Source organism: Aythya fuligula, chromosome 14 (genome assembly GCF_009819795.1).
Source record: "Aythya fuligula isolate bAytFul2 chromosome 14, bAytFul2.pri, whole genome shotgun sequence".
Classification (NCBI taxonomy): domain Eukaryota; kingdom Metazoa; phylum Chordata; class Aves; order Anseriformes; family Anatidae; genus Aythya; species Aythya fuligula.
In genome coordinates this window covers 18,737,381-18,749,473 of record NC_045572.1, presented here as the reverse complement: position 1 = coordinate 18,749,473, position 12,093 = coordinate 18,737,381, and the positions used below count along the sequence as shown (strand labels likewise).

At 55.3% G+C, this 12,093-nt stretch overlaps 1 protein-coding gene across 1 annotated transcript in view; it reads right to left on the bottom strand.

The window, feature by feature from the left end:
- Positions 1-5,677: 5,677 nt before the first annotated feature.
- ARHGAP26 (Rho GTPase activating protein 26) overlaps positions 5,678-12,093 on the bottom strand; it is a 119,481-nt gene continuing 113,065 nt past the window's right edge. The window contains exons 21-23 of the mRNA XM_032197243.1: positions 11,410-11,520; positions 8,771-8,862; positions 5,678-5,908 (exon numbers count right to left, since the gene is read on the bottom strand). Coding sequence (XP_032053134.1) covers positions 5,820-5,908; positions 8,771-8,862; positions 11,410-11,520 — 292 coding nt within the window. The 3' untranslated portion in view covers positions 5,678-5,819. The remainder of the gene's footprint in view (positions 5,909-8,770; positions 8,863-11,409; positions 11,521-12,093) is intronic.

Genomic DNA, 12,093 nt, shown 5'->3' with positions numbered 1-12,093 from the left:
TGCCCCAGGTGAAGGCAATCTTTGGGACCGCTGCTCCAGGACAGCTTTTCTCAGGTTTCCTGCAGGAGCAGTGCTCTCAGCCCCGGCACCTCCTGCCTGCCAGCAGTGCAGCTACTGGTACTGGGCTCACTCGGCCATTAAATATAAACAGCTATCAAAATAAAATTAAAAATTCCTCCAAGCAGCCTGTGTCTGCCACTGCAGCAGGCACAGCTGCCCCAGCCCCGGGCGGCCGTCCTGGCCACGGGGCTCTGCTGGCTCCGCGCCCTTTTAATCCCTGTTAAGAGCATTTTGTACACGGCCTGCTCTGACCCACTGACACGCTTTGCCATCTGAACAGGCAAGCACCACTTTTTTTTTTTTCTTTTTTTTTTTTTCATGCTGGCATCACCTTCCTCATGGGCGCTTCCATCCACATCTCCAAAGCAAGTGTCAAAGTTGAAATGCTGCTGGGAAATACATAAACAAATAAAAGGGGAAAAAGTGGAAAACTAGCAACTGCCATTCCGTGTCCCATGTGGCAGATGCCTCTGCAGAAGGGGCTGGGGGTGGTGGGGCCCGGCAGGGCTGGGGAAATGAGAGCGCCGGCCCCAGAACTGCTGACAAACGCCTTCCCGGCCAGTGGAAAAAAGCTTATGTGTAATCAAGCCTGCGCCCGCATCCAGGGAAATAAAGTTTCCTTGTTTTGAGTAGAAACACAGGTTTGCTTTTCTATCTGTATCTGCTTCCTGTGTCCTGCAGCCGGGTTGCATTCACAGACACACAGCGTGCACAATCAATTAAAAGCGGCCCTGTCAGGAGGATATTTCTGGTCCGTGTATTTTATTACCAAGTGCTATTCCAGGCTGGCTGTGATTTACTGCGTGCTGCTCCAGAGAGCACTGGAATCACGAGTTTTGTGCTATTTCAATCATTTCTGCAGGTCAGCCCAGACAGACACCCCGATAAGGAGCTGGGATTGGGGTTTGATTTCCCCCAAAACCAGGCAGGTTTGGGAAGGAGCAAAGACTGCTGGCAGAGGTAGGAAGCAAGTGGCAAATAATCTCTGTGGACGTGGGGAAAAGCAGAAGCCTCTCTGCATTTTCCCATGGCAAGGGCAATGCTGATTTTTCAGCCTTGGGCAGTGGCTGCCCCCCTGCAGCCTGAGGGGTGCTGCTCCCACCTTCACACGGTGCAGCTCTGCCTTTGGTCACCGGGCTGTGAAACAGCAGCTGGGCAAAGCGCTGTGCGTGTGGCAGCCCTATTTCCACAACAATCCTCTTATAACGTCTTGTTTTACTTGATGTCCTGGCACTGGTGTGGACGAGGGGTGTGGGTGTGCGGGGCAGAGCCCTGCAGTGACGAGAGCTCCTCGGGGAGCATGAAGCGAAGGCGGTGCCGCTGCTCACGGCTGAGCATCACCTGCAGGCCTGCATGCTGCAGGCAGCACCGGCCACAAACCAAGGGAAGGCTCAGAGATGCCCCGGGAACGTACACAAATCCTGCACGAGCTGTTTGGATTTGTACCGTGAAATCTCTCAGATAAATCAGAATAACTCCTCTTTAGTATTTAAACAGAGCCATCAGCTGGCTAGTGCGGGAACCCAGACGTGACAGCGCTACGAGTCTCTAATGAGCATCTTCCTCTCATCCCTCACTTCCAGCCTCTTTTAAGCTGTCAGCAGAAGTGAAACTAAAATAAGAGCCACCATTCTTCAAGGGAAAATTCCAGTGCTTCAAATGCAATTTACAAAATAAAGTGGCAGGCAGAGCCTGAAATAAATATAACAAAACTTCTGCTCCAGGCTCACCGAGTTCAGCCCATTCCCTAGGGCGGAGGCGTTTGTCCTGCTGGTCCCAGTGCAGACAGACCCACAGCTGGGTACTGAGGAGCTCACACCCAGCCGGGTGGCACTGCCACAGGAGGGGCTCATCCCTTGGGTGCCCAGAGGCGCTGCCCCATCCTGCTGCGTGCCCACAGCCCCTGGCCCATGCAGCCCCCGGGGCCGCTCCGTCTCCCTCCGTGTTAAGCAGCAGGGACCAACAGGAGCCCGTCTGCAGCTGAAAGTGCTGGTGCTGAGGATACAGCACCCACATAACCGTGTGTGCTACAGCAATAAGCAGAGCACCACGAGCTGCTGTGGAGCACAGCTGTAATTAGCTGTAATGGACTGGGCTGCAATTCAGAGGCCACCGAGCTCGGCAGAAGCCATCTCGAGACAAGACAATTACCAGGAGGATGTTTTGTCTGACTGCTGAGCCAGATGGGAATCTGAAAAATTTATGGCCAGCATCTGAAATTGTTGCTCTTACTGAGTAATAGCCTGCTCGAAAAAAAAAAAAAAAAAGAGAAAAAAAAAAAAAAATCAGCCCAGCCCAGCCCAGCCCAACCCAACTGGCCCCAGCAGCGCACAGGGACCTGCTGCGAGCATTACCCAGCCCTCTGGGTGCTCCCAGACCACACGAGCTGCTCCACGTCCTGCTGCAAAACTCCATCAAATCAGTAAAATACCACCAGGCAGCAGCTGCAGGTAGGATGTGAGGAAATAGCCTCAATTTGCACCAGGGGAGGTTCAGACCGAGTCTCGGGACGAACTGCCCAGGTGGTGGAGGCCCCGTCCCTGGAGGTATTCAGGAGAGGTGTGGATGTGGCACTAAGGGACAGAGTTTAGTGGCGGACTTGTAGTGTTAGGTGATGGTTGGACTTGATGATTTTGAGGGTCTTCTCCAACCTACACACTGCTACAACTCTGTGGTGCATGCAAAAGAAAGTCAGGCCCCAATGCTGATGCCGCTGCTGAAAAATAACACCAAGGTATGCATTTTTATAAGAAGGAGGTCCCTAAGTACTGTACCCTCTAAATGTGGGGATTTGGATGTTTTATGTGTTTGAAATTCTCAGTTACACGTGGTGTGCTTTCTCTTCAGAGGGCAGAGATCAGCTCACGCCAGCAGCCCATGCTGGGGGATGCTGCTCGGAGCTGAAAGCCTCCGGCTCCAGCAGCACCCACGAACGCAGGAGGCACAACGCTGCAGGAGCTGCTCGGGATGGGGAGGCCCCAAACACAATCAAGGGTGATCCTGTGTGAAACATTTACCCGTTTTTTTCTCCTTTCCATTGATCCTTCCTGTCCGTCTCCTGTAATCCTGACAACACATCAATTCAGGGAGCGTAACACGTCACCCAGGCAGAGCACGTTGCTGTTAAAGGCAGTCGATAGAGGCAGGGGGGATTTAAAACGCAGGTGGTGCCAGGCACGCTGCCCCGGCTGCAGCCAGCCGCGGTGGGGAGGGAGTGGAAAGGGGGCAGCTCCCCACCGGGCAAGGGGGCAAAGCCCCGGCACTGGCATCGTCTTCTGGAGAGGCGAAGTCAGCGTCTGCCATCTGCTCTGCAGCGGCTGCTGGGACTGGATGAAGACCAACCCCATCTTTTACTTTATGGGAATAAACAAACGGCACGAATACTCACTATTATAATCCGAGGGCAAACAGGAATCAGTGACCTGCCGCTGAAACGCTGCCGTTGATCCCAATAGACCTCTCGGCCCTTTTCACCCACACCTCGAAGTGGAAGGCATGGCAGATTTCAGAGGCTGAAGCCAGCGGCTTTGCTGAGCTCCTCGTCCCTGCCAGAGCAGCAGCAGCCTCCTGATGTGCCCGCTGTGGCCTCAGTGGGTCAGTGTGCCACCCACAGGTGTGTTAGTCCTGTGAGCCTACCAGAAACCTCGGGAAATCAAAAGAATTACCTAGGGCCCTTCTTAAATGCTGTGCACATCTAAAAACTAAGATTCATGGTTGCTGGGTGTGGTTTCTGGATCAGCATCTTTGTTCCCCCCGGGGCTGTTGGACAGTCCATTTTTTTCCTCATGCCATTTCTTCCCTTACTCCACTCCACAGCTTCTCACCATCTGACCACGGCTGGTGCCCAGACGCGGAGATCTCCGCTTGCTCTGGTCCCCCTTGGTCATGCAGGGGCCAGGAAGGATGGGGCAGGGCTGGGGCTGCTGCGTCCCAACACAACCGAGCAGGGGGCACGGGGCCAGGGAGCAGAGGGACCCCCATGCTGGGGGCTGGCAGGAAGGGGAGCAGCACTGCCATGGCCCTAGAAACTAGGAAAAAAAATGGACTTCTTCCTATTATTTTTTTTAAGACAAAAGTCCAGGAAATTTAATTACTGTGAATGAATCTTAAAGAGGTCTGAAATTTCAGTTTCTGTCCTTTCTGTGACACCACAAAGCACACAGAGAAGCGAAGGCCCAGAGGGTGTTTGTGGATGTGTGTTTGCAAGGCTTTTTTTTTCTTTCTGTAGTCGGTTTCAAATGTCCTTCACTTCTCTTATTACAGGTCTTCTAAAAATATCAAATATAGCTCTTTCCCTCATTATATTTTAAGATACTCTATTTATACATTAATTCTTTCAAAAATAAAAAGTGACACATACAGCAATTCAGTCACTCAGAGTCTTTAAAATTATTACAAAAAGACAAGACACCCATTTTCACCAGTGTGCGATCGCGTCACTTCTACACAACAGTCTCTCTGCCCACAGGCTGCATTTTCTTTCAGGATTTTCTATTACAAAATATAATCATTTCAGCTTCTGACAGGGTACCTGGCAGGTCCAGCTCTGCAGGCACACAGGGCTCTTTCTCCCCCCCCCACTCCCTCTTAAAAACGACCCGAAACAGCGAGAGGTTTGTCCACGGAGGCACGAGCGTCCTTTTGGAGGCAGGCGCAGTGGGGATGGAGCCGAGGGGCTCCTCCTTTGTTTGCTGCAGGTTGACTACACCAGCGATGGATGTTCCGGGGGTACGGCAATAATTTACCTCGCACAGCCAGCACTGCACAGACTTGGCACAGACAGACGACACGCCAGGCTGCAAGCACAGAGACCACCTAAAAAGCAACGGTGGCGAGTAGCAAATGCAGCTCCAAAATGGCACGAGAGCGGCCCGGGCATTCGCAAAGCTTGGATGTCTCCCCCTGCAATGTGCATTGGGAAGCGGAGATACAAAACAGCCAGTCAGACAAAAGAAGTAGTATTTATCTGGAGCTGCATCTTGCCCTCCAGGAAGGAAATGCCGGTTGCACAGATCACAGATGTTTACCCTGCATAAATCTAAATCTAAAAAAAAAAAAAAAAAAAATAGAAAAGAAAAGAAAAAGAAAAAACTTGAAAAAGTTGGAGGGGTTTGGTCCCAAATGTCCCCTGGTGGGGACCCGGCCGCCCCCAGCCCTGGCACCCGGTGAGGCTGCGCCCAGGCGGGGAGGGAAGCTGGGTGTCACGCAGGACGCCGCCGCAGAGCAGCCTGCGGTCTGCTGCCAGCCCCGAGCACCTTCCCCCACCACATCGTGCTGGCTGACGGAGCGCGGGGAATGGCTGGGGAGCAAAGGGCTCCTCGGTGCTGAAGGCTCTTCCTTCCACCGGGCAGGATCCGTGCCGGCAGCTCCAGCTGCTGCTCCTCCGTGGGCAGCCTCACGGCAGCGGTGAGCGGCCAGGCGGGGGTTCACACTCTGCAGGCGTAGCCCCCCTGAGCCTGCGGGCTGCTGCTTTGCTGCTTTCCTCGCTGCTGCAACAGCTCCGGACAGGGGACGTGGCCTTCAGGCACCGCCTGCCTCTGCACGATGCTGGGAGAGCCGAGCGACCTCCCCGAGCCTCCTGCAGGCCCGGGCACCGCGGAGCACGGAGGGACCCGCGTGGTGGCATCCACGCAGCCGCCGGTGGCCGTGGCCGTGGGGACGCCCTCGGAGGCAAGGAGCAAAACGGTCTGCAGCACGCGAGCCAGCGCTTGCCATGGATACCATGTAACGCGCAGCGGGGCCGCGTCCTGCGCCCCGAGTTATAGGAACTCCACGTAGTTTTCGGGGATTAATCCCGTCTTCCCGTTGAGGGTCCCTTCCAACCAGCCGGGCTCCTGGGATGGGTGAACTTGGGGAGAGAAGGAGAACAAAGCGCGTTACCACACAGCCTGGCTCCACCGTGGGCTGTGCAGGATCTGTCCCGGCCGCCTGCCCCTCGTCCCTCCTGCCCGCAGCCTCTGGGCCCCCCCGGCCCTGCCCCAACACCCCAGGAAGGGCTGGGGACAGCAGCGGGATGGGAGGGGGGTTGGGATTCTTAGCCATGAATCAATGCAGTGACCAGTCTGCACCAGTACAGCAAAGTCCATCACCACTGGAGATGCCCGCAGAGGATTAGTACCATAATGTGGTGGCAATGTGGTAATAAAAAAAGAGTCAAACCACAGCAGACCAACTCGTTTTACTAGCAAGTGTCCTGGCTCCTAGGTTTACCCATCTCGGGGTTTTCTTTATGCCCCATGCCTGTACCCCTCTCACTCTCTTTGAGCTTTTATAACACCAAAGGCTAACGGCCAGCTCAGAGGAAATGCACCACCTCCTGCCTGCCACCAGGAAAGCCCCTGGAAAACCTTCTCTAAAATTCCTTTGGCTTCACAGTGCCCCTGCCAACGTCCACCAAGAGAAAAGAAATTGTAAATGGTCTGTGTGCATCTGAGCAAGCCCTCTGGTCGCAGCAAATGGCTTGGCAAAGTGCTTTAGCGGAAAGTCATGTGAGTTCCAGCGACTGCTCTCCCTTAAGGAATCGCTCATGTCCCCATTTATTCCTGCCTGGACACTGTCAGATAAAGCGGGGCACGCAAACAGGTAGGGAGCAGAATTTTATTCTCTATTACAAAATTAGGAAACGAATGCAATGCAGCTTCCCTACAGGCCAGCACAAAGCCTTCGGTACCTGTCGGCAGCGGGGGCTCACTGCTTCCGAACAGGGAGCTCTCCACGGCAGGGGCGCCTGCAGGCTGGGAGCAGCCCCTGCTGACCCCGTGGTGCCCTCACCGCCCCCAGTTGTGCCCAGGGACACCTCTCCCAGCAGCACTGCCACGGGGGCAGGCAGCGATAGGTGCCCGAGGGCTGCTGGAAGCCTGCGTCTCACAGAGCTACAGCAGAAGGGCGCTGGGAGACTCCAACACCTCAACGCTCGGTGGTAGGCACGGCGTGGGCACGGTGCGCCTCGCGGCACCTCACCTGCCCCGTCAGACTTAGATGCTGCCCTGCCACGTACAGCCTCAGGGAACCCTGAAGCCAAAATCCAGCTCTCTAAGTATTTCCGAGACCCATTTGCTGCCACTGGGTTTTGTAACCCCCCTCCATCACAATAATATTCTGGCCGAGCTGTTTCGAACTCACTTCCCCCAGCTAACGTGAGCCCCGGCTACGCTGCTAAGTGATTAGAACATGCTGTATATTTTTTCCCCTGAATAATCCATTGATTTTTATCTAGCAAACACAATGTATTTAATTCAAACTTGTTCCCCTACTAGCTGCTCTAATTCCCACGGGCTCCCAAAGGGGAGACCATGTTTATTTATGAGATATCTATGGTGCTGCTTAGGAAAAGTATTTTCTTGAATTCGCATGTATTAATTCTCTTCCCTTTTCTGCCATGTTCTCAGATATATCCCAGGGCAAAAGCAGTGCATGGGGTAGCAGTTTCCCAAATGACAATGCTTAGCATATAAAAGCCAAGAACTACTTGGAAAGTAGCAAGAAGACTTTTCTTTACGTTGGATTATATCTAAACCAGAACTTCTTGTCCATGGGGCACAGTCTCTTTCCCTTGATGCAGGAAACAGAAAGTCTATGCTCATTAACGTCGTCTCCAAAAACCTGACTAATCAGAGGCCACCTATTCCAATTCTCAGTATCCAGAGGAAAAAAACGCTCACTACTTTTCCATCTCCCGTACGAAACATCACGGCAACTGCATAGAATATTTCCGGTGCTGGTACTTGGAAACTGATCTCTCCTACCCTGAAAACTATCAGGGAACGGTTCCCTGGTAAACGCTGCTGTCAGTCAGCCACCTCGTGCTGGTACGTGGCACTTCAGGTCACAGCAGGCACTTCGTGCTTGTGAGCACAGCCTGGGACACCTCGGCGTGCCCTCCGTGCCACCGAGCCACCTCCACCCAGGTGGCAGAGCGGGCATCTCGGCTCGCCGGGGTCCTGTGCCCCACAGGGGACAGGAGGAGGCTCCCGCCCATTCACCCCCCTTCTACACATCTCCCCTAGGATGAATTAAATCACGGTCTTGAAAAAGTCGTTTCCACACTGAGCCTAAAAAAGGACTGGATGGCCGGCTCTTTTCAGCACGGATACAAAAAGGAAGGCAAGATACACCTTGGATTTAATGCCTGTTTCAAGCATTTCTGCTTTCTTCTTTCATGGGACTTCTAGTGGTGGAAATGGGATAGTCATTAGGCACAGGATTGAAAGGAAACCCATGAACTTTGAGTACAAATTATTCCCTGGGTCGCAGGAGGAAAACCGGTAATTTGCAAAACTTGGTGCTAAAATAACTAATAGCCAACTGGCGTTCTCTGCAGCTTTCTTCACATTACTGTTAACACTGGCTCTGCAGTTTCTCACATCTCCATGAAATGGGAGATGCTGTCAGAGAACGAGTCCATTCGGAAGCACGGGACAGCCTCCTGCTACCTGCTGCCCAGGCTGGCAGCCGCAGTCTCAGTGCTGGTGGACACGAGCCCGATGGCTTCCCGCAGCGCTTCTCCAGCCCAAAGGCTGCCAGCGAGGGGCAATGCCACTTTCATTAGAGGGACACGAACCTCACAGCATGTCACCAATGCCCCGGTTCACCCACTGCCCTCCCTCTCTGCCCTGCCCTTGCTCGGGGCTCAGCTCTGGCAGCCGGCCCCCCGAGACCCCAGCCCCAGAGCCGCCTGGCCCCGCTCCCCGGGGGCGCAGCGGGCACTCACCGTTGTCAAACACGGTGCCTGCCGTGAAGGAGAGCTCCGAGTCGTGTTCTGCCTTGCAGGCGTACAAAGCTCGCGCCTTCCTCAATGGCGAGCTGCAGAAAGAAAGCATTTACTGGCATTAAAACCGTACGCTGGTCAATACACAAAAGCTGCCCCTTCCTGCTCCTTGTGGGGTCCCCGGGCCCCTGCCCTCGAGGGTTCCAAGGTTGCCACGGGGAGGAGCGAGAAGGACCCCGTGGAGGTGAAGCTCTCCTCTGAGAGCTCCAGGCCCGGGGCAGGAGTACGTGGAGGGCTGGCAATGCTTCGTGGGTCCCTGCGGGGAGGTGAGGGCTGCCGGGCAGGCACTGAGTGGAGGCGGGTAGCAGGGGCCATCAGCGACCTGCTGCAGACCAGAACAGGGAGCTGCCGAAGCCCAGCACTGCCAGAGAGCTCCTTGTCCAATTTCAGGAGGAAGAATTAGCACCTGGGGAAGGGTATTTCAAAACGGAAAAATAACTAAGTCCGTGAAGAATTTGCTGTGCTTCTTTAGAGACTGTAGCTGAAGACAAAAAAGATTTAACAACCATTAGGCTCCACTGGGAAGGAGTCTGCGTGCCCACGCTGCGCAGGGGAGCGCCTCAGAGCCGACGGGGACAGAAGTGGAGGCCGATTGCTGGCGGGTGCAGGGGAGGAAGGAGCCCAGGAGTGCACCCGCACGGCAGAGCTGTCCCCGTGCCCCGGTCCCCCCCTGTTCATCCCCGGCCAGTGTCCCAGCAGGGGGGGTGGCAGCTGAGACACCAGCAGCAGGTCCAGACCGCGCCGTCTGTCTGTCCGCAGCCAGAGCCGCGTTGGGCTGTTTGGCTACAGCCTGCCCCAGCGAAGTGAGGGAAGTGCCCCCAGCACTGGCATAACCAGCAAGGCGCCACCATTCCCAGCCGGTGGTTTCGTGGTCTTTTCTCTTTCTGAGGACTACACAGCGCTCAGCTTTCTCAGGGTGGGCCCCGTATAACCGGCACACTCTCACCTCGTGGCGAAAGTGGTTCTTGCTCACACAGAAACCACAAACCAGGGGAGCTGCGAATGGTTTTGGTTTTGCTGTGAGCACAGCCCCTTAGTCGAGGCTTTTCCTATCTGAATTCCAGCCGCCTGATGCGAGCAGCAGCAAAACGCTTTGCAGCCTGGTATGGGCACTGCTGCCTAAACGAGGGGCCTGGGCTGCCTGGGAGGCTCTCCTCTCCTCTCCTCTTCTCCTGCATAGCGTTTGTGGAGACCGTCAGGCAAAAAGCCATTTTCTGGCTTCCTACCTCACACTGTTCCAGTTAGTGTTTCTCCTCCCAAAGCCCCATGCAGCATGCCGTGCCCCAGCCCCCTTCACCCACTGCGCTCGGGGCTGACACTGGTGCTGCGCCCACGCCCTGCGCAGCCCTGCCGGGCTTGCAGGGACCGAGGAGCTGGGATCCTGGTGATGGCTCGTGTTGAGTTTTTGCCTCCAAGCATGGCACGCAGCCAGCAAAGCACTCAGAGGAGTATCACCCATGTGCCCCTGTGCGGTTTCGGGGATGATGAGCCTCTCTCCCCCAGAGGAAGAAGGCTGTTGGGATGATATTACACCGCTGTCAGCCTCTGCAGACGTGTACCAAAACACATAAATAACCCTGCCGAACAGGCAGACATTGTACAGGCAACGTGTATGGCTGTAGGTGTGGGGGAAGAGCTCGGTCTGTGCCTGCAATGCACAAACAGGTCTGACACGTCTCCCCACGAGAGGCTTTGCTGTGCCGTGCCAGGAGTGCAGCTGCGGGGACGAGGCAGCCCCTTGTTCTGCTTGGCCAGGGATGGGCTCAGGGGAAGGACACCCTGTCCGAGGGCACCACCCCGGCTTCCCCCGTGTGAGCATCCCCGGTACCCGCAGCGCAGGCACCAGGAGCTGCTTGTGGTGCAGCTCCAGTGCCAGAAGCTCTGGGGCAGCGCACGTGGCAGCGAGCTGCACGCTGCAGGTGCAGGGCTCTCGCTGGTGAGTCCTCACTGCTGCTGCCCTGTGCGGTGCCAACCTGCTCCAGGGAACCCACCCCGGTCCACCCATGGCCTGCAGGATCAATCTGTTCCAGCAATGCCCCATCGTCTGAGACATGGGCTAAATGCAGGAAAACGTCTGTGTTGCACCATGTCCTTTACCCCCCTCACATTCCAGCTAAGAAAAGGAGAATGGCCAGAAAATGTGGTATCACGGCATTTTACAGACGTCTCTACCTCCTGGCAGCAGCTGGGATGACAGTACCTCGCTTACCTGTTGTAGAGACGAACGAAGCAAGCTGCAGGGAGCTGACATGGCTGGGCAAAACCCACAGAAACCACAAGCGACTCCATTCACCGTCAGCATGACCTGCCAGTGCTGACTGCCGCCAGCCTGAGCATCGCACGGCCCAGGGCTGCGTGTGCTGGCGGCACCCACCGGGGGCAAGCGGGTGCCACAGGGGTGCCAGGAGCCTCTCCTGGGGCAGGAGACGTTTGAAAGCTCCTCTCTTGCTGAATGCAGATAGCTGCACTAGGGGAGTTTGAGCAGGATGCAAAGGGGGAAGGGAGGTGAAGTGAGGGAAACCAAGTAAATTACACAGAAAATAGCAAAAGCAACAGAAAGCCAAGCAAATTCCGCAACAGACCTGATGGGGGATGAGTCGCTGGACGTAGAGGAGGTGGGCATAGGACTTGATGGCGCGGAGAACATGGGCCAGGACGGTGAGAGGGGTGACGTTGGGCTTGGATTCTGAGGGCTGCAAGACATAACCAGATACCTTATCAACATGCAACCACAGAAACAAACAGCAACCGAGAGACAGTCAGACGACATCCGACGATAGCGAGTGCCTTGGGAATATTCAGAGCATGAGACACAGCTACGAAATGAAGTGCCAAGACCTTGGGAAACGTTTCAAGGCCAGATCTGCATTTCTCTGGACAACAAGAGCTGGATCTTCCAGTTAACCCCTGCTCCATCGCCACATCCAGGCGAGCCCAGCACCTCGCGTGCGGAGGGCTGTCGGGTTGCTCGCCACTGCTGCCTTCCCAGCACCTTACCTGCTTTGGTTTGATTCCCCACTGCTGCCAGAAAGGGCTGACTGCATTTCCATACCTGAATGAGGCCTGTGAGCAGCCTCCACGCTCCGTTTTTATTTTGGTTGCTGCCATGTCTGGCTCTAGAAGGTTCTTCTCTGGACCACCACCTGCAGTGCCAAGCACCGCTGCCTGTTTGCATGTCTGAGAGGGTCCCAGCTGCACCCCCTCAGCAACGAGCAAAGCCAAGGCAAGGACAACAAGGACAACCTGCCTTCTCCTGGCAGAATGAG